Source organism: Squalius cephalus (genome assembly GCF_949319135.1).
Source record: "Squalius cephalus genome assembly, chromosome: 8".
In the NCBI taxonomy this organism is placed as follows: Eukaryota; Metazoa; Chordata; class Actinopteri; order Cypriniformes; family Leuciscidae; genus Squalius; species Squalius cephalus.
In genome coordinates, this window is record NC_137129.1 from 2,459,826 (window position 1) to 2,486,806 (window position 26,981).

The following is a 26,981-nucleotide window of genomic DNA, read 5'->3' on the forward strand; positions in this document are numbered from 1 at the left end:
TTTTATTTTTTTTTAGAAAATGGCCGATGGTTTCGCTGGATAAGACTCTTATTTCTCGACTGGGATCGTGTCGAGGCTTTGAAGCTGCACTGAGACGGACATTTGAACCTTCTGTGAACATTGGGATAGTTGGTTGCCATTGAAGTCCATTCTGTGTAGAAAAATCCTGGAATGTTTTCCTCAAAAACCTTCATTTCTTTTCGACTGAAGAAAGAAAGACATGGATATCTTGGATGACATCGGGGTGAGTAAATTATCAGCAAACATTTTTTTGAAAGTGAACTAATCCTTTAAGGAAAACATTCCAGGATTTTTCTCCATATAGTGACTTCAATGGGGTCCAACGGGTTGAAGGTCCAGATGTGAGTTTCAGTGCAGCTTCAAAGTCTCAACAGTGTAAAATATTGTGTAATCTGAACCCAGATTAAAAGTAAGTTTCCATAAAGAAGAATAAAGGGTTCCATCACTTCAACACTTCACTAACTTTTGTTTTATGTTAATATTTTAGCTATATCATTAACTTTAACGTTAAAGTTAACGTAACTTTATGGACTTTAATTAATTTTGTTTCAATTAATTTTTTATTTTGATTAAATTTTATGAACTAAACAGCTCGTAAACATACTTTATCAGTAGAAAAAAATTAAATAACCATTAAACATGAGAATATTATGCAATAATTTAAAACATTTCTCCTTATAAAGAATCTTTTTGGCTTTAAAATGGAATCAACCCAGCAAGCAAAAAGTCGTCTATTAGACGCTGAATAGGCGTAAATCTTCAACGTCTAATTATGACCATTGAAAACAGGTCGATCTTCAACGTCTTGATGGAATATGTAAAACTCTTTCAATTTATTTGAGAGACAACATGGTATTTGACAATGAACATGGTTTGGTAGTTTGTTTTTCTCCGTTATTTTAGCATGTATAACAGACTTATCCTGTCTTAGATGATCAGTTGAAAACACGTCGTAAACCAGTCCAAGGCGGACCGACTTATTTTCAATATTTCAACGTTGAGGGACGGTAATTGTTCACTGGGAAAAACCCTGGTGTTCTAGAACCACATTGACCCTTATAGGTTTGACATTGGAATGAGATTGTTCCAAGTTCCTTCTTTTGTTCTCCATAGAAGAATGGAAATAACAGGATTTGGAACATGATGGTGAGTAAATGTTGACAGAATTTTCATTTTTTGGGGTCAAATAGTGCCTGAGAAACGCACAACCTCATTGCGACACCATTGAATTAAATGATTCATTTTAAATTTGCATCAAAAGGTCAGCGCTTTGTTGATCAGGGTCATCACTATTTTAAAACGCAATGTGTGCACATCCGTGGTTTTAGAGAAACAGATCCTCAGTCTATCGACAGATCGCTTGCCCTGGAGGTTTCCCCGCTTGGCATCGTCCGGCTGCGCTGATGTCGAGTCTGACAGTGTAAACACTCGGTCCGTGGTTTGGGACTTCTCTCACTTTAGAAGTCCACAAGGTGTTGGAGGTGATGGATGGATGGAGAGCGTAAGAGTGAAACTCGATTTGGAGGCGGTGAGGTAATAAGAGTTATGATGGAGTCGAAGGCCTGTTCGTCAGACTCCCGGTCGTCCTGTTAACCACAGCTAAATCAGACCCACGGGACGCTCCTTCCCACTGAGAAAACCTCTGTTTGTTTGGTTGCTCAGTGGCATTAGGCTTTATTTCACCAGCGCCGATCCCCAGTGACACTGAGCCCTTTATAAAACGCCAGTTTGCTTTCATTGACTTTATTATACGGGATTGCAGCACCGTTTTGTATTCCAGTCACGTCGAGGAAAGGCTGAGAGGCCGTAAATGGGAGCGGGAACACTGTTATTTTAGTATCATTGAGATATTAGTTAATTAGGTTACACTTTATTTGGTAACACTTTATTTTACAGTGTCCTTGTCACATATGTTACATGTACTTACCATAGTAATAACAGTAAATTATGCATAATTACATGCAACTAACCCTCAACCAAATCCTAATCCTACCCTAAACCTATAGTAAGTACATGTAGTTGCTTAATTTTACTCAGTACTTAAATATATAATTACACTGTAACAATGACACCTTAAAATAAAGTGTAACCCTTTGTTACAGTGTAATTATATAGCCTATGTAAGCACTGAGTAATATAAAGCAACTACATTACTATAGGGTTAGGATTCGGTTGAGGGTTAGTTGCATGTAATTATGCATAATTTACTGTTATTACTATGGTAAGTACATGTAACATATGTGACGACACTGTAAAATAAAGTGTTACCAAATAAAGTGTAACCTAATTAACTAATATCTCAATGATACTAAAATAACAGTGTTCCCGCTCCCATTTACGGCCTCTCAGCCTTTCCTCGACGTGACTGGAATACAAAACGGTGCTGCAATCCCGAATCCCGTGGTGAGGACGTGTAACATATGTAACAAGGACACTGTTAAATAACGTTTTACCATTAATTATAATAACCTTGGCTCAGAAGTGACTTTTTTTGTATTTCCTGAGCAGTAACGTGCAGTGAAATCTTGTCATGGGTAGGCTGTGACCTATCAATGTGGCATATATGTTCATATATTCATTCAGCAACCCAAGTTCAATCAGGCATCATCACATCGCTGCCTGCATATAGCAAAGTCAGTCATATGTGAGGCTAATGCACAATCAAATCTAATAATCAAATTAATGGACACATCTATCTTATGACTTATACAACAAACAAATATTTTGTGCGGGACACAGTAAGAGAGGGAGGCGGCGCGGTGTCAGCGAACCGACAACCAGCCTAGTCACTCCTTCAAAATGCGCAAACGCGCACAGACAGCCACACACACACACACACACACTATTGGTCTGGTGACGGCGCACCAGGATTTGAATAGGCTACAGTCAGAAAACATTGTATCAGCAGTACAGCTTTAAAGTACAAAAACAGCTTATTCGCTCCTACAAACTGCGCTACGCGCACACACCGACACGCAGTTGTCATGGTGAAACATACAATCATTTGGTAACTTATCTCTGAAAAGCCCTGAATGTGCTCTGTACAGGACATGTAATGTCTCAGAGAAATCGCTAAAACATAATGTCCTCTACAGAGGACAAAACACTATAGTAGGTAACTTAGTCAGGAGTTTTACTAATCACAACTAGGTAAGCAAGATGATACGCACCTTTGTATGAACAACAGTGTTTTCACAACTCGGCGGTTTGTAGGCTTCCAAGTCATGAACCCAGCCATTTGTGAACTGAACGTGGGCTTCCATAGATTTATAATTACGAAACTGAGCCTCGGAATAAGCACTCACACCACAGACTAAATAAACAAAAATATCTGGAAATGTCAGAGGAGGTAAATCGTCGGGGTCTCGAGTATATTCTCTTGCAGGCACCTCAAACGGATCCATATTTCCGATCAATGACATCTTTTCCATGTACCGTTTTCTTGCGTCAGGTAGAAGTTTCTCTGTATAGTACATTTCGTTCTTTTAATCGACTTTTCAACATTGTTTCGTGTAGTAAGTGATTGTTTTAAATCTCGCCCGATGTGGCCTCACAAAATGGCGGCGCACTCTTGTTTACGTCCCAGAATGCACTGCGCAGTGACGTCGGTTGCCAAGCCCGAGAGCGAGTGGGTCACGTGACATGAAGCAAGCTCGGTCTCTGCCTCAATGTTGATCATTCAAGACAGCATGAGAACTGACTGCGCATGCGCAAACCTACGTAAACTACGTTCTATGGACCAAAGAGGCACTGCTAACCTCTGCCTCAATGGCCATGGCTTTGAATTTCCTGCATGAAACAATGGTTTTAGGAGCATCAATGGCAAAATTAGTATATTATGTGTGTATTCCTGAACATTTTTGTTACAAAAATTGATATTTGGAATAAAATAAATGCAATTAATAATGTGGTGAATTAATAAAGTTCTTGGAATTAATAAATGTAATGTCAACATTTCCTTTGGTGAGGCACTGCCTACCCTGACTGCACGTCCCTGTTCCTGAGCAATGAAACCTACAGAGCAACATAATTCACGACAAATAAATACACACAAAAAAAAGTGTTTCTGACCACAAGGGGGCGGCCTTGACCTGAAAAACACAGATTTAAAATAAAAATCTCTTTTTGTATGCACAACATCATCCTTTGTTGTGTAAAGACGAGTGAAGGCACAAACAGTCACATGTTAATAAAAGGTTTTTAAATCCTCTTGTGAGCGGACAGACAGTATTTGTGTAAGAATACATTTTTATCCATTATGTCCCAAAGCACAGCCATTACAGCACAGCAAAGATGAAGGACAATCAATCACGTAAAACACACAAAGAAGGAAAGCTCTTTTAAATAAACCTCTCCGTAGAGGAGAGAAAGCATGTTTTCCTCTCTCTCAGATCTCCAGCTGAACTCTCAGATCGCATCCATGTTTTAATACAGTTATATGGAGTTGTGCTTCTCCGGGAAAGTTGTAATGGATGTTCTGAGTGTATCCTCGGTGGATTTAGTGTCTGACACACAGTTCTCTAGCTTGAGGTCATGGCTTGCTGAGTTTGCTTAACACTTCTCCATAGGGATGCTGACTCAGGAGCAAACTCATAAAGATGTGTTCTGAGGATTGACAGATTCCTGCAAATATATACATTCACATGAAATACATTATATTGAAAAAGGAAAAAATAAGTAAGTTCTTGTTATTTATAAAGTGCTGTTTTCCTGCAAATGTGATATTGATTTAATACATATTGTCTGTTTTTTCTTGTCTGTTTTATATATATATATATATATATATATATATATATATATATATATATATATATATATATATATATATATATATATATATATATATAATAGATATATACAGTCTATATATATGTATGTATGATATGCTGACAATCGCCATTTGGCCGGTAACATTTTTATGAATTCTAACAATGCATTTCGTGAATAGACATGAGCGACGCTCAGGACAGTTTGACGGACCAGCACTGCATCATCACAAAACTTTAAGCCTTGAAAATTGAAAGTGCTAAACACAAATACAAAACTGAACTCTCTTTCACATCTTATTGCACTTGAGTGGACAAATTCTCATGCAATTCTGTAAAAACAAATATCATAGTAAGCATAGTCGGTTACGTCTTACAGTAAGTGAATGTAAACAGTTGAGAAAGTAAACGCTTGTGTATCAGTATATTAGATCTGTGCATTCGCTCTTAAAGTGACAGCAGCCTATTACAGTATTCCTGATGCTGACTGTTTCTAATGTTAATCAAACAACAAAGGACAAAGAAAAAATCACTCACTGCTCTTGACTGAATAACTTTTGTTACTTTAATAAGTATTATTTAATAAAGATGTTTAATGTATACAGTGAAGACTGCAGTGTTATTTTACATGTGCTTACGTCATTAAATTTCTGTACCTGAAAAAGTTTGTCATTACATGGCTGGTAAATCATGTTTATGGCCGGGACATTTTCAAGTGGCAGGTGTGACAAAACGTTAGTTTTAGGCCCTGTGTTTGTACATATTTTATATATAAGCACATATATAAAAGATATATAAAACATAAATTGTTATTTTTTATAAAAACATAATAAATAACAACATTTAAAAATATAATATATAGGCCTAAAACAAAGTTAATATTGAAATTGATTTAAATATATATTCAGAATCTTAATAAATTTAATGAAATATATATATTTTTTTAGGGCTGTCAAACGATTAATCGCGATTAATCGCATCCAAAATAAAAGTTTGTGTTTACATAATATATGTGTGTGTATGGAGTATAATTATTTTCTATATATAAATACACACGCATGCATATATATTTAAGAAAAATGTGTTATTTTTTTATAAAATATTTATATACAATATAAATATATATACACAGTATATACATGCAAATATTTCTTAAATATATACATGCATGTGTGTGTATTTATATATAGAAAATAATTATACTCCATACACACACATATATTATGTAAAAACAAACTTTTATTTTGGATGCGATTAATCGCGATTAATCGTTTGACAGCCCTAATTTTTTTATAATCTTTTTTATGAATCTGTTAATAGGCCTTTGTCAAGGAAAAACTACTCTGAGCCTCAGCCTACACACATCACGAGTCGAAACTAAGAAGCGTGATGTTTCGTGATCAGTCTTCACTTTTTCACTCGCTTGTCCCTGTAAATGGAAACTTTACAGACGTGTCTGATAAATCCAGATTAGCGGAGCGCTCCTCTTCGCCTGTAATGAGCTCCTGTGATTGTTGCTTTAGTCCTGACAGGTAATGTGTGTGAGATGAGCGGATGTGAGTTCTGGGATTTCCACTCCGGCCTGTTGGCATTTTTACCACGACTCCTGATCATCCATTCCCTTTATTTCTGTGCTCGATCCAGACGGCCAAACACAATCCATAACGTCCACTGGATTAGATCCAGATATGAAACCCACCAGCTGACTCTGTTGACTCTGGAGTGTATAACATGATGAAGGCAACACTTCAGTCCTCTCAGCTCATTATCCATGAGGAAGAGGATGTTTAATTTTTCTTTCATACTCATCTGCTTTTTCTCTCCTTTAATTTCTCGGTCTAATTTCCCCGTCTATCCCAGATTCGGGCACTGTTTTCCCTCTACTGTGTGCGGTCTCACAGGTATTTATATTCATGGCTGGCAGCTAAAGTTATCCGTCAAATCCAAAAACAACATAATACAATATGATTCTCACAGTACAAATATTCTGTAATAACTATGAATAAAACCCGAGAGAGTATAATTCTTCAAAATTGTTACTTTCGAAAGCTATTTAGATGGCGATGTGTTTCCCCTACTGAAAATATTTTGAAAACCAAAAAACATTATTTACCTCTTTTTTTTTTCTTTTTCTTTTTTTTATCAGCATTTAAGACTTAATGGTGCCTTTAATCAGAGACAGATTACCACAACATAAATCCTATTGCCCTGCTCAGAACGATCCGCAGATCAGAAACCCCAGGGCTCGAGACATTAGCTGAGATGGCCAACCCAAACACGCTCAGGAACGGCTTTAGACTCGCAGGAACTGAGCGCTGAAGTGCGTCTCGCTTCAGCAGGTACAGGTGCTCTCACTCGAGCCCGGACCCTTGACCAGGACAGGGTTCGGCCCAGGTGGACGGATGAATAACTGGACCACACGTCTGTAGTTGACAGGCGTACCACACGATTAACACCTGGCTTTTCGGATGAGGTACCGATCCACACTAATGATGACGGTCATAAATCAGCTGGAAGCTCGGTCGGATGGAAACCATCTTGAGGGCTGGTTTAGGACAAATATTTGTGTACTAGATGAGTTAAATGAGGTATTACGGAAGGAATGTAATGTGCAGCTGTGTTTCAATTAGCGTTTTTTAAATCAAATGAAGTCGTGTGGACAATCGAAGTGCTCTTGACCATCAGCTTTTGAGAACGTGTGGTGTGAGAGGAGCTCGTTCGGTTCCAAACACTAAGGGAATTTTGGGTTTGACCTTTGACCTGTGTTGCAGATGAACCCCATATATCATTCGTTCTGGACAATCTGCCTTTATCTCAACATCTGCAGATGATTGTGCTTTAAATGCTCCAGTGATAGTCTGCATTTGTGTTGTTTAAATATTCACAGACGTATTTATCACACGTTGTTATTTACATTTATGCATCAGGCAGAAGCTTTTATTTAAAATCTTTTATCAGTTTGATTTTCATGAGTGGTGGCGTGTGTGTGTGTGTGTGTGTGTGTGTGTGTGTGTGTGTGTGTGTGTGTGTGTGTGTGTGTTTTCAAAGACCCTACAAGTTTAAAAAAATATATACATATATATATATATAGAGAGAGAGAGAGAGAGAGAGAGAGAGAGAGAGAGAGAGAGAGAGAGAGAGGGGGAGGAAAGTATTTTATATTTTTTGAAAATTTTAAATAGGAGGGAAGAACAAACACTATACTAGTTTACAGGATTAATCTGCCATAATTATTTGGCAAAAAAGGCACACTAAAGCTACAGGTTTTATTTTACTCGAAAAACGGAAAAAATGCATAGAAAAACAAAAAGCTGTCAGGAAAAAGCATACATTGACTATATCATAATCAGTTATTAATTGTTCATTGGTTCTCTATTGTTTTTGCATGTGTTTAAAATTTCTTTGTATGACAGCCTGGCCAAAAATTATGTCGCACAATTTGGCATGTTTCATTGCATTATTATAACAAATAAAACAAGCACAACTACACAATATGCTTACAAAATCTTTAACATTTACATATATTCAAAAATCGGTGAAAATGTCATTTTGGATTTTTCTAGTCCAGACACCACTTCTGGCCAGTAATGTATATAAAATAAAAAAATTAAAAATATGTACTTTAATAAAAAGTTTAATTAGTTTAATTTAAACAAAGTTAAGTTGGTAGCCAAAGCCAATCTCCTGTTGTTATGAGGACCTCTGCTGGTGGACACGTGCACACACACTTAACATTAATTATTTAGAGCATGCACTGGTTTTATTCTCTCTGTCTAGGAGATCTGCAGGTGAGATATTCAATTAGTAAAGCTGATATTTATGATCACACATTTACTTTTAATGTTGGCACTGTTGGCTGTATGTCAGGTGCACTTTCTTGTTTTCTTGTTAGTGGCTTATGATAGATGAGCATTCTCTCTCTCTCTCTCTCTCTCTCTCTCTCTCTCTCACTCACTCACTCACTCACTCTCTCTCTCTCTCTCTCTCTCTCTCTCTCTCTCTCTCTCTCTCTCTCTCTCTCTCTCTCTCTCTCTCTGCAGTCACACTGACACAGATCTACACATGTGACTGACAGCCACCAGCTGCCTTCCCTTTGCTTCGTGCAGATGCTATTAATAATGCCTCTCAATTCTATCTCAAACAAACTGATAAACATAGATAGCATATTAAACACTAAGTTTAAACATGCATGCACAAGCACAATTATCTGCGCTTCAATGCAAATGTGTGGCATTAATAGAGAGAAGTGTTTAAAGTGCATAATAATTTTGTCAAGTCCTTCACATCTGATCTTGCTGCCACGTGCAATGCAAGACTATCCGCTGTGTACGCCAGCAGAAACTCGGAGTCTCCTTCAGGCGTCACTTATTTTCCTCTCCAAAGACATGTCATGTCTACTTCTGTCTTGGATGGAGTGACTCCGTGACATTTGATCTTCCAGTAATTCATTTCTTCTCAATTATAATATTTATCTTGTTCTGCTTGAACCATAGGGGGAAATGTTCTCCCGTAGTTACATAGGAATAAACCATAAGTTTGACATAACATTGTAGTATCTTGGTTTAATGGGGAAAAAAACCTTCATTCCTTCACCTTGGGCATTTAGTTGGAATGAGAGACCCTATGTTGTTAAAGTCCCCCTGTAGTCAGTCATTTTATCCCTTAATTTAATTCTTTGATCACCAAAATGACATATTTTTTTTAAAATCATTGAAAAAATGTCTTCATGCCTTAAAATATCTTGAATGTAACTCGACACCCTTGCCTCATTTAGTATACGCGGTTCTATGAATATGCAAATGAGCCCCGCCTCCACTCACTCACTCACTCAGAGATCCACTGGTTGACGATCACACGTTGATCTGATTGGTTACAAGGTAGTTTGTGACGTCAGAAACACCAGCGATTTCAAAGCGTGTTTTTGAGACTGTCTTTGGTTCACTGCAGTTTTAAGGAGGAAATACTCAGCAATGGAGTCGACTTATGAACTTACACATGGTTTGTCTTAAAGCACATTAAAAACACCACATAGACATATAAACAACATTAAAAGCTGGATTTTCACCACAGGGGGACTTTATCTACTCAATCCCACTGCATTCATTGTTCACAGTATAGCCTATATTGTAATTGAATGTTGGGGAAAACTATCACTCTAAAAAATGCTGGGTTGTTTTAACCCATGTATGGGTCAAATATGGACAAAATTTAAACTAGGGTTAGTTGAAATGAAGTGTTGTTTTAGATGTTTTTGCAAAAGATTAATATAGGGGGAGACCCGTTCGTGTTTAAAGTTTGATTTTAAAAGGGTTTCTGAAGAGTAGAGCCTGTGGTTAAATTGAGGATGGGTCTAAAAACATGAACATTTGTTCACATGTATGTGTGCTATTGCTAGCTGGATGATTGAAGCACTTCATTTACTGGAGTAACACTGACTTGGTCTTTTTAAGGCAATCAGTTTGCATGGTTTTAACAAGTAAATCAGATCATTATTCAAGTACATACAAATCCCAAGTTGCATTAAAGTCAATAGCATTAGCGATATAGTATAGTCTTGATAAACACCAAGACCAAATTAATGTAGAGCAAGTATTCAGATAAGGAGCTGTCTGCACATTTGTGAAGCCTAGGAAAAAGCTTAACACACTCTGCCCTGTTTACAGCGGTGGTCAGTGTGTATGATGAAACGTGATTCCCCACCAGTCCCAGAGGTCGGGAAGTGTCAAGGAAAGATGATCATCGGGATGCCTGGCATACTTTCCACCGCTTCAAAACCACTTGTGCTAGAGCTCCAGAATTTACTACAGGTTGGGAATCACAATAAAGAGTTGAGGACTTAAACGAGGGAAGGAATCCCTGGAGGTAAACGATGTCAGAAAGGAAGCCCTCAGTAAACAAGAACATTAAAAAGCTGCGTGCCATAAGCATGGTGTGCAGTTTGACCCGGAGCTGGCAGCAGTGGGTGAGCGAGAACGAGGACAAGCAGTCCAGCGAACCCAGCGGATGGGCCCCGGGAGACTCCAAAGATTCGGGAACGATCAGACCCTCTCGGAAGTCTCTTCCCAGCAAGGACCTTACCAATAAAAACCAGGATGAAGCGGAGTCACGCATCAAAACCGGACAAGTGCTGAAAACCGTGACGAGGGATGTCCAGGAGAGAAGTGCGGGCATTGACTTCCTGACCAGACGCATCTGTAAGGATCCGGACACGGATGACCTGGATAAGATACTGAGCAAGAAAGGGTCGCCCACACTCCGGAGAAAGTGCTCCAACATGGTTTCGGAGCTGGCGCGGGGCTGGAAGGAGATGGAAGAGGAGAAAAAGCCGGTTCAGGAGAGCGGAGAGGATTATGAGGACACAGGAGTACAGATGGGAGTCAATCAGGAGGAGACCGGGAATAACAGGACCAATGAAAGCACTGCGGTCACTATCAAAAGATCCTCTGTTCTCGGGTAAGTTCTGGTTTTCTAATGCAGATGAGATTTGTAGAACAAAAAGTGATAAAGGAGATGTCGAGTGGTCTTTTAGTAGGGTCGTTAGAAAGTTATTTAGAACTCGTAAATCAATCTGATTATAACATGCTATGTTATTTTAGTCAATCACTTTAAATAACATCCATGTGTTTGATAGAAATCCCATATGTGTGTGTAATCTGTACCATGTAGTGCACTATTTATTCACCGTTTGGTTATTATATTTAATATTTAGTAATATAAGGAATAGGCCTATCACATGAGCTTGACAGCCATTTAATTATTCAGACCAACTGTTATTCAAAGCTTTAATACACAAGAAGTTAATATGAAGTACATTGCATTTTAGACAAAATAGAGCCAGTCAGTCGCTTCTCTATTTCCCCTCCACCAAAGAAAACCGTTCCAAATGAATCTACAACAGAACTGAATCTACTGTGTGGCGTTTCAGAATGAATCAGTGTTTTTGAACGGATCGATTGAATGATTTATTCAGTGAGTCACTCATAAATTTGTTTTTTGAAAGAATGTGTTTAATTAATTATTAAGACAGCCACTTGTTTCGTTCCTGAATGAATCTGTGTTTTTTAGAATTGGTTGAGTGAAAGATTCAGTGACTCATTCATACAGTCTCACTATAGTTTAGTTTCTGAATGAATCTGTGTGTTTTTAAAGAATTGGTTGAGTGAAAGATTCAGTGACTCATTCATACAGTCTCACTATAGTTTAGTTTCTGAATGAATCTGTGTGTTTTTAAAGAATTGGTTGAGTGAAAGATTCAGTGACTCATTCATACAGTCTCACTAGTTTAGTTTCTGAACGAATCAGTGTTTTTTTAAAGAATTGGTTGAGTGAAAGATTCAGTGACTCACACATACAGTCTCACTAGTTTAGTTTCTGAACGAATCAGTGTTTTTTTAAAGAATTGGTTGAGTGAAAGATTCAGTGACTCACACATACAGTCTCATTAGTTTAGTTTCTGAACGAATCTGTGTTTTTGAACAGTTCACTCATAAAGACGGTCATTTATGAGCACTTTTGGTACACTGGTTTCAAACTGCTTTTTAGTCAACTGTTTAATTTTTTAATCAATTTGATTTTGAAAGAATGTGTTTATTTAATTATTCAATAACTCATAAAGACAGCCACTTGTTTCGTTCCTGAATTAATCTGTGTGTTTTTTTTAATTGGTTGAGTGAAAGATTCAGTAACTCGTAAAGACGGTCACTTGATTCATTACTAAATTAATCTGTGTTTTGTTTTTTGAAAGAATTGTTTGAGTAAAAGATTCAGTGACTCACTCATACAGTCACATGTTTCATTTCTGAATGAATCTGTGTTTTTAAAAAATTGGTTGCGTGAAAGATTCAGTGACTCACTCATTCAGTCACTCGTTTCATTTCTGAATGAATCTGTGTTTTTAAAAAATTGGTTGCGTGAAAGATTCAGTGACTCACTCATTCAGTCACTCGTTTCATTTCTGAATGAATCTGTGTTTTTAAAAAATTGGTTGAGTGAAAGATTCAGTGACTCACTCATTCAGTCACATGTTTCATTTCTGAATGAATCTGTGTTTTTAAAAAATTGGTTGAGTGAAAGATTCAGTGACTCACTCATTCAGTCACATGTTTCATTTCTGAATGAATCTGTATTTTTTTAAAATTGGTTGAGTGAAAGATTCAGTGACTCACTCATACAGTCACATGTTTCATTTCTGAATGAATCTGTGTTTTTAAAAAATTGGTTGAGTGAAAGATTCAGTGACTCACTCATTCAGTCACTCGTTTCATTTCTGAATGAATCTGTATTTTTTTTAAATTGGTTGAGTGAAAGATTCAGTGACTCACTCATACAGTCACGTTTCGTTTCTGAATGAATCTGTGTTTTAAAAAGATTGGATGAGTGAAAGATTCAGTGACTCAAACATACAGTCACTTGTTTCATTTCTGAATGAATGTGTTTTTTTAAATGGTTTTGTTTCTGAATGAATCAGTGTTTTTGAAAGATTCACTCATTAAGAAAGTCATCAATGAGCACTTTTAAACAAATGTGACTAAAGGAAATAGCAATAATAGTCTATAACACATTTTGACACATTTTATTTGTTTATTACAATTTGCATTATTTCATTAACCATATATTCTACAATCTTCTTAGGGGCAAAAAGGAAATTGAAGATGCCAACAAAATAAATGCCTTGTCAAAGAAATACAGCGCTGTGGGGAGTTTAAAGAGCCGCTGGCAGAACTGGGCATCGGAGCACACGGTCAACCAGAAGCTCAACCCCTTCAGCGAGGACTTTGATTACGAGTATTCGATGTCGACGCGGTTGCGGAGGGGCGAGGAGGGTTACGGGCGGCCCAAGGAGGGCAGTAAGACTGCAGAACGGGCCAAACGCGCAGAAGCGCACATCCACCGCGAGATCGATGACATGTGCTTCATTATCAGGACCATGGCGGACCGGGATTCAGACGGATGCACCAGAGTGACCTTCGGAGATCTGTTTGACAGATATGTGCGGATCTCTGATAAAGTCGTGGGAATACTAATGAGGGCCAGGAAACATGGAAAGGTGGCATTTGAGGGGGAGATGCTGTGGCAGGGCCAGGATGATGCTGTCATTATTACTCTGTTAGTATGACATGAGACTAATGCGATGTGCTGTTCACTGTACAATCTAATTAGTTAACCTTACTGAAAAAGCATGCAAAATGGGGAAAAAAACACATATACTGGGTGCATCTTCAACACATTTTATTTATTTAAGTTGAGATGGTTAAAGTCCCCCTGTAGTCAGTCATTTTATCCCTTATTTTAATTCTTTGATCACCAAAATGACATCTTTTTTTAAAAAATCATTGAAAAAATGTCTTCATGCCTTAAAATATCTTGACTGTAACTCGACACCCTTGCCTCATTTAGTATGTGTGGTTCTATGAATATGCGAATGAGCCCCGCCTCCACTCACTCACTCAGCTCAGAGATCCACTGGTTGACGATCACACGTTGATCTGATTGGTTACAAGGTAGTTTGTGACGTCAGAAACACCAGCGATTTCAAAGCGTGTTTTTGAGACTGTCTTTGGTTCACTGCAGTTTTAAGGAGGAAATACTCAGCAATGGTGTCGACTTATGAATTTACACATGCTTTGTCTTAAAGCAGATTAAAAACACCACATAGACACATAAACTACATTAAAAACTGGATTTTCACCACAGGGGGACTTTAATGCAACTTGGGATTTGTATGTACTTGAATAATGATCTGATTTACTTGTTAAAACCATGCAAACTGATTGCCTTAAAAAGACCAAGTCAGTGTTACTCCAGTAAATGAAGTGCTTCAATCATCCAGCTAGCAATAGCACACATACATGTACAAATGTTCATGTTTTTAGACCCATCCTCAATAACCACAGGCTCTACTCTTCAGAAACCCTTTTAAATCCAAACATTAAACAGTAGCTGGTCTTGTGCAAAAACATAAAATAGTACTTAATATAAACATTTGCTCTGAAGCAAAGCATGCTGGGAATTAGAAATCTGCTGTAACCTAATCAGTTCTACTAAATATGATCAGTTTTTGAGTTCACATAACTTTTTAGTGCGATGAACATTTCATTTAGTGAATCATAATAACTTTATATTAACTTTTCCAGTGTGGAATAGTTGATGATATAGTTTAAAATCAGAGAGTTTTGTTTTACCAGGCGTTTACATGCACTGTATAACACTTTACAATAACGTCATTACTGCATTAACTAACATGAACTAACCATGAGAAACATATTCTTATAGCATTCATTAACCTGTGTTAATGTTAGTTCACAGTGCGTTAACAGATACAACTTTTAATCTTAAAAATGTATTGAGATCAACATGAGCTAGACTAATAAATGCTGTTCATTGTTAGCTCATGTTAAATGAAACCTCATTATAAAGTGTTTCCCAGCTTTTTGTCATTAAATGTGTCATGTCTCCCATTCAGACTTGTATGTTTAGTTTGTATTTGGTCATTTCCTCTTGTTCTCCTTGTGCTGTTGATTTGCCCATTATCGTTCCCAGGTGTTAGTAGTTTTCTCATTACTCCTTGTCTCTGTTTTTCCCTTGTTTTTGTTGTCGTAACCCCTGTTTTGGATTTGTTTCATATTTCTGTGCCTCTCTTTGAGTTCTGAGTTTTGGTCAAGGTAATATTTTGTTTAATTTAAATATAATTATAAGTTATCTGTTTCCTGGCTTTTTGTTTTCGCTCTTTTCTTGCATTTGGAGCCGCTAGCTTCTGCCGGCCTTGATCCTCATTATGTCATGTTTGTTGCATTTGTGCATATATGCATGTAAAAAGATGTGTTTTAATGACTCATACTATGTAAAAAAAAAAGAAGCTGCTAAAAGGAATGATATTTAAGGTGTGTTTGTTTCTAACTTTTGCACTAAGGATATAGATTAGTGTTTAAGACTCACACAATCTGTCATACTGTATATGATCCAGAAGAGGGAGCAGTGCACTAATGCTTCAGTTTCCTCATGCCATGACTTGAAGTCCTTATGAAACTGGATGTTATCTCTGCATTTAGTACATGTTGTACTTTTAATAAAATGCAAGTATTTGAGCAAAACAAAATCTATGTTTTGATTAGTAGAAAACTAAAAGAGCGGGGCACAACCTAACATTTTTTACTTTCTCAGTTTGTGTAAATCCACTCCACACCATATATATATATATATATATACAGTGCTATGCATAAGTTTAGACACCCATGCTAAAGTTGACTAAAAAGAGGAATAAAAAAATCATCTTTTGGAAATTGAACTTAATGCCTTAATTTAAAAAATTAGGAAAAATCCAACCTTTAAGGACACCGATTTTCTTTGTGAATGAATAATGTATCGTAAATAAATAAATGTTCTTCCTTAAAATACAGGGTGCATAAGTTTGGACACCCCTATGTTAAATTCCCATAGAGGCAGGCAGATTTTTATTTTTAAGTATTTTTTTTTTTTTTTTTTTTAGGATACTATGCATCCTGATAAAGTTCCCTTGGCCTTTGGAATTAAAATAGCCCCACATCATCACATAGCCTTCACCATACCTAGAGATTGGCATGGGGTACTTTCCATAAGATCATCTCTCAATGCAAATCAAACTAGCTATTAGGCTAACTGAAATAAAACCATGCCAATCTCTAGGTATGGTGATGGCTATGTGATGATGTGGGGCTATTTTAATTCCAAAGGCCAAGGGAACTTTATCAGGATGCATAGTATCCTAAAAAAAAAAAAAAAATTTAAAAAAATACTTAAAAATAAAAATCTGCCTGCCTCTATGGGAATTTAACATGGGGTGTCCAAACTTATGCACCCTGTATTTTAAGGAAGAACATTTATTTATTTACGATACATTATTCATTCACAAAGAAAATTGGTGTCCTTAAAGGTTGGATTTTTCCTAATTTTTTAAATTAAGGCATTAAGTTCAATTTCCAAAAGATGATTTTTTATTCCTCTTTTTAGTCAACTTTAGTATGGGTGTCTAAACTTATGCATAGCACTATATATATATATATATATATATATATATATATATATATATATATATATATATATATATATATATATATTAGTTTGACAACAAACACACAGTTCAAAACATAATAATAATTAATCATTTCTGAACATTGACTCTCAGTCTTTATTCACATTTTTCTCATGGTTTCTCAATAGAATTCATAAAAGTATAGAATAGAATATCATAGTTCTAATAGGGACTCATTGTAACGCAGTGTGACAACATGCCCCGTCTGAGCAACTGGGGTTTAAACCCGGCGAGTGTTTCTGCTGGTTAGATCAGCATTAAAGAACTAAATAAAATAATAATTATTATGATTTTAATGATTAAAATAATACCAGATTTGTCTCATTTTAAATAAACAGAGATGAAGAATTTACTTCAGTTATAAATGTACACTCTCAAAACGGATGTGTTAATTAATAACACATTTTTTGTGTTATGGCTATTTTAACACATTTTGTGTAATTTTAAGTTGATCATGTGTAAAAAGAAAAAGAAAGAGAGAGAGAGAGAGAGAGAGAGAGAGAGAGAGAGAGAGAGAGAGAGAGAGAGAGAGAGAGAAACAACACAGTGTGTCCAACAACACAATACGTGTTAACTATCATCCAATCACATTGCTGCAACGTCACTCTGCGCCTCAAGAAGCAAGTTCGCGCCTCTTTTCCATCGATGGATGACTTGGATGCACACGTCAGGTATTTCGATTTATTTTTTATTAGAAATTGTCAAATGTAGTTTATTATTGTTATTTTTTTAGACGGTCAAATGTGCATTTAGTTAGCGACCTCTACGGGTATTTTCCGTAAACGCGAGAGGCAGTGTTGAACCGCATCTGATAGTTAACGTTAGTGCTTCACAAATGATTTTTATTTCTCCTCATAGACTTTGGTAGGTTTGTCCCTCACTTTTAGAGAGAACTCATTTTTAACGAGTGGCATGATGTCTGATAAAACGCTGCAGCTCGTTAACGAGTTTGACACAGTGGTAACGTTACCACTTTCATTGCTAGCTGTCGCCTCTCTTTCATTAAACAACAGAATGTATTGATGTTTTGTTACATGCCCTTAAATTAATAACATGATTTATCAAGGTAACGGTAAAATTTTGATTGACTTCGACAATCGAGTACGTCTCCATCTCAAAAAGGATGTGTTAATTTGACTATTTTAACACAGTTTGCGCATTTCGTGTACGTAATTTACACAAAGTGTGTAATAATAACACATTGGTGTGTAGAAAATTAGCAGGAATAACACATTTTTGAGTAAAAGTAACACAAAATGTGTTGTCCTCAACACAGTTTGTGTTGTTTTCAACATCCTTTTAAGTCGATTAAGAGAAGTGGATCACATGCATTGGCATGTAATTTCCCTTTTCAGTGACATAACTTATAATAAGTGACCTGTGTGTCATGCATACAGATTCCAGTATTATTGTACTTCTCTTAAGCATTAAATATTAATATTGCTTTTCAATTTTGAGCATGGTAAGAAACCGTTCAAGTGGCATTTCCATTCAAACGGTGTGGGATGATGATTACAAATGATAATGTAAAGTAGTACAGTATTTATCTACACTTTCTTTTTTCATTTGCATGGTACATAATGGTAGCAATTGAAAACTCATATTAAAATGTCAATAGTAAACACACTTTTACTAGTTTGGGATTGTTTAACTTTGTATATATTATGTGATCATCCACCATAGAATGCTTCAGCATTTTCCTACAGTATTACACGTTAGGGCTGCACGATATTGGAAAAAAAATTACATTGCGATATTTTTTTCCCAACGATATATATCGCGATATTGCGAGCCATCAATCCAGGCTAAAGTCAATAATTACCATTCCATGTTATTAATAATTTCACTAATAAGCAAGCTTCATTACAAGTAACAAAAAGGCCACTTAATATTTTATTCCAGAAAGATATTTCTCTCAGAATTCGGTGAACGTTCTACGCAGGACCTAACGTTCTTCGGGTTCTAGGACCTGAAAAATTATGTTTTCTGTGCTGATTCAGTGACGTGTTCATGTAAACGGCACCTAGACCCAGCAAAAGTAATGATTAATAATATGTAAAATATTACAATGAGACATTTTAATTGTTTATTAATAAACAAGTGTTTTCTGTAAAGATGAAGTTGACAATATACTGACTCGCGATCTTCGCAGCAGTGATCGGGAGAAATGCACTTTTCATACAGATTAAATATAGCTATTTTTTTTTAATGGTTCTGTTTAAAAGTAGAGATTTCTGTAGATAATAGATATATTTCTTTCTTTCTTTTTTTTTTTTTTTTAGGTGTGTGAGGCGAGTAGGCTACCTTTTACGCTGAGTTTCGGTTCATGGATCATAGCTTAATCTCGGGTTCAGGCGCTGGCTGCTATATTTAATTATTATTAGGCTAATCATTATTAAATCCAGGAAATTGGATAATGAAATACTGATTAAAATTAAGATACAATTAATACAAAACGAAATTCGTTTTAAAGAAAGGCTTTGTCTTTGTGCTTTCTGTTTGAGGTCTCTGTGAAAGTTTTAAAGCAGTCTTTTAGTGTCGCTTTCATAACGGTCGCGTCCGTAATATCACGTAACATTGTTTTTTCCTCATAAATGCGAACACGAAAAATAAACGAATGTTTAAAAAAGACAACCATCCACAACTTTATAACACTCCAGCAAAGTAGCCTACCTCTTTTTGGTCAACATCCTCCTTTTTGTAGACGAAATAGGCTAGTCCCAAATAGCTGATTTTGACTTTTTTTTGCGGCGGATCCTCTTCGTCGCGCATTTTTGAATGTTGGCTGTGAGCGCGGTGAGCTGCGGCACAGCGAACCAATCACTGTGCAGGCACGCAGAACGCGTATGTCACCCCAGCAAAAAGCCATACAACAAACTCGTGTTTACTGTGTGCTACCGTTCTCTTATGGGTACTACTAACGTTACCCTTCACATCGCATGTTCCGGCGATGTGACTATCGCTCATTCGCACATCGCGATGTCGATGTTAAAACAGAATATCGTTCAGCCCTATTACACGTCATACTTTTGTGTCGCATACATTGTAATCCTGATTTCATATAAACACAATTAAAACAAAATAAAAAAAATAAATAAAAAAAACACCATGTTTTTTGCAAGGAGCGCTATTCAGACCAGAAACAGACAACTTTATAAATTAAACTTATCCATTGATAAAAGATTACTTTAACCTTTTTGTGCATAACATAACAGTTTCATTTTATTTCATATCTTTATTATTGTACTTCTTCTTGTTACATTTGTTGTCCTTTGAGGATGAAAAATTGGATGTACACTCACCTAAAGGATTATTAGGAACACCTGTTCAATTTCTCATTAATGCAATTATCTAATCAACCAATCACATGGCAGTTGCTTCAATGCATTTAGGGGTGTGGTCCTGGTCAAGACTATCTCCTGAACCCCAAACTGAATGTCAGAATGGGAAAGAAAGGTGATTTAAGCAATTTTGAGCGTGGCATGGTTGTTGGTGCCAGACAGGCTGGTCTGAGTATTTCACAATCTGCTCAGTTACTGGGATTTTCACGCACAACCATTTCTAGGGTTTACAAATAATGGTGTGAAAAGGGAAAAACATCCAGTATGCGGCAGTCCTGTGGGCGAAAATGCCTGGTTGATGCTAGAGGTCAGAGGAGAATGGGCCGACTGATTCAAGCTGATAGAAGAGCAACTTTGACTGAAATAACCACTCGTTACAACCGAGGTATGCAGCAAAGCATTTGTGAAGCCACAACACGCACAACCTTGAGGCGGATGGGCTACAACAGCAGAAGACCCCACCGGGTACCACTCATCTCCACTACAAATAGGAAAAAGAGGCTACAATTTGCACGAGCTCACCAAAATTGGACAGTTGAAGACTGGAAAAATGTTGCCTGGTCTGATGAGTCTCGATTTCTGTTGAGACATTCAGATGGTAGAGTCAGAATTTGGCGTAAACAGAATGAGAACATGGATCCATCATGCCTTGTTACCACTGTGCAGGCTGGTGGTGGTGGTGTAATGGTGTGGGGGATGTTTTCTTGGCACACTTTAGGCCCCTTAGTGCCAATTGGGCATCGTTTAAATGCCACGGCCTACCTGAGCATTGTTTCTGACCATGTCCATCCCTTTATGACCACCATGTACCCATCCTCTGATCGCTACTTCCAGCAGGATAATGCACCATGTCACAAAGCTTGAATCATTTCAAATTGGTTTCTTGAACATGACAATGAGTTCACTGTACTAAATTGGCCCCCACAGTCACCAGATCTCAACCCAATAGAGCATCTTTGGGATGTGGTGGAACAGGAGCTTCGTGCCCTGGATGTGCATCCCACAAATCTCCATCAACTGCAAGATGCTATCCTATCAATATGGGCCAACATTTCTAAAGAATGCTTTCAGCACCTTGTTGAATCAATGCCACGTAGAATTAAGGCAGTTCTGAAGGCGAAAGGGGGTCAAACACAGTATTAGTATGGTGTTCCTAATAATCCTTTAGGTGAGTGTAGATGCAGCCAGTCCAAGTCATCAACAGAATGTATGTTCATGGAGGACTTGCGTATACATAATTACAAGTAATATACTTGAACATATTTTAACTGCCTTTTTTTTTTTTTGAAGGTTGCACCAAAGAACACACATGAAGCTGGTCCAAGTAGTCAACAGAAGGTTTGTATATATAACTGAGTGCTGAAATAACAGCACTCTTTTCAATATTTGTATCACTCTGTTTGAATTTGTTTGCCCATTCCACAGAAACTAACAGTCTGTACACTTGTACACAGTACATCTGTAGGTGTAAAGACAAAGACAACGATGATGGGTTAGGTTTAAGACACATTGTGAAGCCAGTAGCCACCTACCTGAGCAGTACATTGTTTGACCTTCTCCACAAACAGAAGGGACTTGGTGGGTATGACAGTTCCTGGAAGGCATTCCCGTTGGAATTGGCAGTGGAGCAGTTTTTTTTTTGGACGGCCAATTTGTGCAACATCAAGGCAGTATGCCTCACCCCTTGGTGTTTGCTCCACCAATGCGAACAGCTTATCTCGAATGAGGGGATTTCTCAGTAGCACCTCAATGCAGTCCACAAGACTCCAGGGGACGGGGTTGGATCCACATCTAAAGGGTGGAGATTGGTAGGTTTAGGAGTGGAGATGGGTAGGTTTAGGGGTGGGTTTAGGGATCAGGGGGTGGAGATGGGTAGGTTTAAGTATATGAAAGGTGGGAGGAGTTGGATCTGGATCCAACTCCTCCCCTTGGATTTCGTGTTCTGCAGTGAGGACCGTCTTAGATTTCTCGGCCTGAGTCCTATTGGTTCGGCAAGTGTGGGTGAAGGTCCTCCTCCCCTGGGGACATGGAGCAAAGATGAACTCCAGAAGTTAAGAGTTCTACGTCTCTTTCCCCTGACAGATTGCCTTCTGGCCGGCCCACAAGTGGTGGGTGAAGATTTGGCCAGGATTCTTCTGTCGGACCTGTATGAGAGGAATGAATGGATAAGGGCCTTGCCGTCCAATCGGGCGATTAACAGACTGCCGGACAGTTGGTGAGTTGGCAAGGGAAGTCTGTGAACAGAAAGGGTTCGGCTATTCCCACACATTTGGTAGGGCAGTGGAAATGGTCACTTCCATGAGTTTGGATCCTGTCCGTTGTCTGGAGTTTGGATTGTCCAAGCTGAAGTTCTTCCCACATATAAATATTGGGATGAAAACCGGAACCGGAAGGTGTGCGTGAGAGTGAGTGGGTGAGTGGGTGAGTGGGTGAGTGGGTGGGTGAGTGAGTGAGTGAGTGAGTGAGAGAGTGTGAGTGAGTAAATTTCAAGGACTTCATTGAGCTCTATCGCCCAACTCAAATTCCCTCGAGCAGCAGCCCACCTCGGAGATGTCTGCGCAAAGATCGAGGAGTTGGATCTGTCCTACTCACGGAACTTGAAATGTGAAATATCGTGAGCATGGGATGCCATGATTGGAGACATACATAGACAGCCTACCAAAGTGTTTGCCAAAAGAGCGATTGACGACTGTGCTGGCCTTCCTCGGCTCTGTGGGGATGATCCATAATGGCGACTTTGTGTCATTTAAAAAACTTGGAGAGTTGGAGCGCCAGCTTCCAGTCACTCGGAGGCACATGAAGGAATTGCGGATCCTGTCCCAACTTCTCCTGCAGTCTGGAGATTCCATGAATACCAACAAAGCTGGTCCTGCCTCCGGTTGTGCCACCTAGACCGGCCCGTCCACGTCCCCCTGTTCAGGAGGAAAGAAGAGAAGTGGCAGACTTTGAGATTGATGAGGAACCTGAAGAGGAGTTGGTAGAAAGGATCCAACCATCCACAGTTCCTGCAAGTGCAAATGCTAGGTGGATAGACCTGGAGACAAGCTACTTGACAAGCTTCCCTTTTTCAAGCTATAGATCAAAGTACTACAGAATTTTATTTTACAATGCCAGTAGATTAACAAATGGTTCGATCAAGCAAAAAAAAAAAAAAAAAAAAAAACGCACCCAAAAAAACAAAACAAAAAAATTACATTAAAAAACAACAATAAATAAATAAATAAGAATAACACACTGGTTGAGTGAATGTGTTGTCCTTAACTAGACACACAGGTGTGTTAAGATATAACACAGGTTGTTTTTAACACATCTGTTTTAAGAGTGTACTTTTGCTATGGTTAAATACATTTTCAGTGATATCTTCCAAAGATTTCAGAATTTTGGAGCAATGCTTTCTCTATATTGATATGGTAACTAGTAAATACATTAAGTTTCGTCATGCCGGAAGTATTTAAGACACGTCTGTTGACCGAGTCCGCGTTAGGTTGTGCCTCGCGCACTTCTATCCATCACATATTAATCCACAGATGCTATTTTTTGATGGCTTGTTAGCACACTGGTTTGGCTGACATCTTTCAAAAATATGTAAGGCATTCTCAACAATAAATGACAGCATGTTTATGGGAAGCTATACAATCATTTGTCGTGGTTCCTTGTCATGTGGTTGAGTGTCAAGTGCATGAAGAGAGTAATGTAGCAGAACAACCACAGAGCAAACTGATAAACCAATGCCAAGCATTCCAGCATTTGGTTTTGTCTGGAAACCCCACAGACAAGAGCTGACTATAATCTTCAGGAATGCGGATCAAAAACCATTAGCAGGAAACGCTGTATCGTGAGATAAAAATGTGAAACCAGATTTTCACTGATTTCAGGACTCAGCTGTACAGTATATGTTATTCAGACCCAGAATAGTGGTTTCTCACATGGCAGGTTCATGATGTCCATCTGTAATCATACAGTATATTCTCCATCCACTGGCTGTCAGTGGACAAGAGTCTTGAGGCTGTCGAGATGCCAAAGTAAACCTCAAATTTCACAAATTACAGCTGGAAGATGAAATTACTGATGTTTTACTTTCCTGAGACTTGGATAATCACCTTGTTCTTAATGTAGAAAAATGTTGGTTTACAGATATTGTTCTCCATCTCCCTTCCACTAAAGCACAGGCATTTCATTACAGCAAAAAGGTTCAATCAGTTTTCTCCAGTTTCTTTCATTCGGACACACAGAAGACCCTAAACGAACCTCGTGTATGACATTTATTCTTGCACATTTCCCATTTATAACCTGAATTCAGTTATGATGTGCTCAGTTACAGCGGTTTACATGATAATGAAAATATTCTGAGTTCTGTTTCTATAATGATGAATCTTCAGTCTCTGCGTTCACTTTAAGCTTCTGTCTCATCCTGAGATGTCAAACTCCTTCATTAAAGAATGAATGCAGCTCTCCAGTTGTTCTGATTCAGGGTTTTGTACTTTTTGCACATCTAATTAAAAAAATTAATAAGAAGTGGAGTTCATAATAGAGTTATTTGACTGTCTTTCAAACATGTTAGGAATGTTAACAATGAAGAAAGTCTATGCCACAATTTTCAGAACATTTCAAAAAATGTATAGTAAGCTATGAGGTATGCAACAAGTTCACAGTTACACAAGTTTAATTACTATCAAATGTAACCACACACACACACACACACACACACACACTCTCTCTCTCTCTCTCTCTCTCTCTCTCTCTCTCTCTCTCACACACACACACACACACACAAACACACTCATCGTCTCTCTCTCTCACACACACACACGCACACATTCTGTAACGTTTGATGCATATTAAATACTTGTATGTTCATATACGCCTATAAATAGATACAAACAAACAAACGTGTCCATGCTGTCTAAATAAAGTGAGGTGAAACCGGTCTAACAGCGTGCTCGCAGATCCAGTAAGTTAAAGGTGTAACTTCACTAACTCCAAAACTACATCAACTCCACTTCCCATGATCCCCTGAGAGCAGATCTCACTTCTCCAGCCCGCTCGGATGCACAGAGGGTTTTGCTTGGCAAGTGTTAATAAGCGAGACGCGTTGGCAGAATCACAGACAACCAGCAGCTTTACCTTCCCATGATGCCCGAACTCATGCACTAGCAGCATGGCTGTCCAAGGTAAGGCTTTAAACATCCATTTATGCTGAAATGTTTGTGTATTGAAATGAACGCCACAAGTACACACACACAAACACAGCAGGTTTGGGATTATGATTGGCTGCCGATCAGCCGCAGATCTTTGCCCTGCTCTTACACTGGAAAGCTATGACATAGAGATGGGCTCGCGGGGCCGTGTGTGTGTGTGAGCAGTCTATGCATGTAGTGTAAAGATTGACGATCTGCATCATTCAGTGTGCGCGCTCATCCTCTGATTCACAGAAGAAGACCACTGAGAGGAGCAGAACACAACACGGCATGTGCATGCTCACAATCCACCGTTTTAATGTGTAAAAGCTGTGTTTTGTGCGACTCTTTGACTCTGGTGATTGGGATGCGATGCGCGCTTCATTGAGGAGCGGCGGATCTGCGCGAGCGCGTTATTATTATTAATCAGATTTCATAAGGCGCTTCTGTTAGACAGGTGTTTGGTTTGTTTCGACCACCTGCTCTGGTGACATGATGTTAGGGCAATCTCCACACCTCATCGGAGGAATCCTCTGGATTCAGAACCCAATGCGAGGTAGGTTTATTCCTGAAGACATCTAATGATGCTTGTATCGAATGGCGTCTTATCGATCGTATTGGCAGATCAGTTGAACTAGGAATAATGTAAAGAATTAACATCTCTTCAATCACACGTGATCTAGTTATTTATGCTTATTAAATTCGGTCTGTGGAATGACGGGCTATAACGCTCAGACAGGGCTAGTTGTCATTGTTTTTACTTCAGTAACTATTTGTAAAGGTCTTTATATTTGAAAGCGAGTTTTTGTATGAGCTTATGCCTGAAGCCATCGGATATCTCCACTGTTCTCACACTGGAAAAAAATATTCCTTAAACTGATGTTTACCTTTTGTGACAACATGCCCCATATTCCTGCGTGCTGTCACTGTACAATACATATGGGTTATTATGTAACAATGGATCCTGTCCTTTAACAGCCTAGGCAAGGCAAGGCAAGTTTATTTATATAGCACATTTCATACACAATGGCAATTCAAAGTGCTTTACATAGAAGAAATTAAAATAATAAAAGAAATAAGAATAATTAAAACAGTTTAGAAAAATAAAATAAAATACAGTACAAACAGTCGGACGAACATTGGCACAGTGCTCATTCAGTAAATGCACAGCTAAACAGAAGTGTTTTGAGTCTGGATTTGAATGTGACTACAGTAGGAGCACATCTGATCTCCTCTGGAAGCTGGTTCCAGCTGCGGCTGGCATAATAGCTAAAAGCGGACTCGCCATGCTTAGAGTGAACCCTTGGTATTTCTAGCTGATATGATCCTAGTGATCTGAGTGATCTGTTGGGTTTATATTCAGTAAGCATATCTGCAATGTATTGAAAAGGTTTAGAAATGTAACCCCATTTTCTGCTGAAAAGCCTAGGCTTTTCAGCAGAATGTAAACAATTATGAAAGAAACACAAAGCTTTTTGGATACGGTTCACTTTACATAATGATTTGGAATATAGATAAACTGAACTTTTGAAGAAAAAAAACACATTTTATCCAGTAGGAACTTGTTTGATCTGATTTGGCCTGGTTCCAAATACAGTACGACTGCAAT

The 26,981-nt window shown here is 38.0% G+C and overlaps 2 protein-coding genes and 1 long non-coding RNA gene across 5 annotated transcripts in view; all 3 read left to right on the forward strand.

Moving 5' to 3' along the window:
- The first annotated feature begins 10,479 nt into the window (after positions 1 to 10,479).
- Positions 10,480 to 15,868, forward strand: abrab (actin binding Rho activating protein b). The gene is made up of 2 exons (XM_079879486.1): positions 10,480 to 11,240; positions 13,419 to 15,868. The coding sequence occupies exons 1-2, from the start codon at positions 10,657 to 10,659 to the stop codon at positions 13,900 to 13,902; spliced, it is 1,068 nt and encodes a 355-aa protein (XP_079735612.1). The 5' UTR covers positions 10,480 to 10,656; the 3' UTR covers positions 13,903 to 15,868.
- A 1,600-nt stretch (positions 15,869 to 17,468) lies between these two features.
- Positions 17,469 to 21,918, forward strand: LOC307162686. The gene is made up of 3 exons (XR_013821964.1): positions 17,469 to 17,525; positions 21,486 to 21,533; positions 21,621 to 21,918. It is a non-coding gene; the product is annotated as an uncharacterized lncRNA (long non-coding RNA).
- A 3,274-nt stretch (positions 21,919 to 25,192) lies between these two features.
- The window catches only part of samd12 (sterile alpha motif domain containing 12), a 120,250-nt gene continuing 118,461 nt past the window's right edge, over positions 25,193 to 26,981 (forward strand). The window contains exon 1 of one of the 3 annotated variants that reach the window (XM_079878190.1): positions 25,193 to 25,366. In XM_079878190.1, the coding sequence (XP_079734316.1) occupies positions 25,354 to 25,366 (13 nt within the window). In that variant the 5' untranslated portion in view covers positions 25,193 to 25,353. Of the gene's footprint in view, positions 25,367 to 25,465; positions 25,929 to 26,981 lie in introns of those variants that run through there. The other 2 variants (XM_079878191.1, XM_079878189.1) reach the window with 2 other exon arrangements.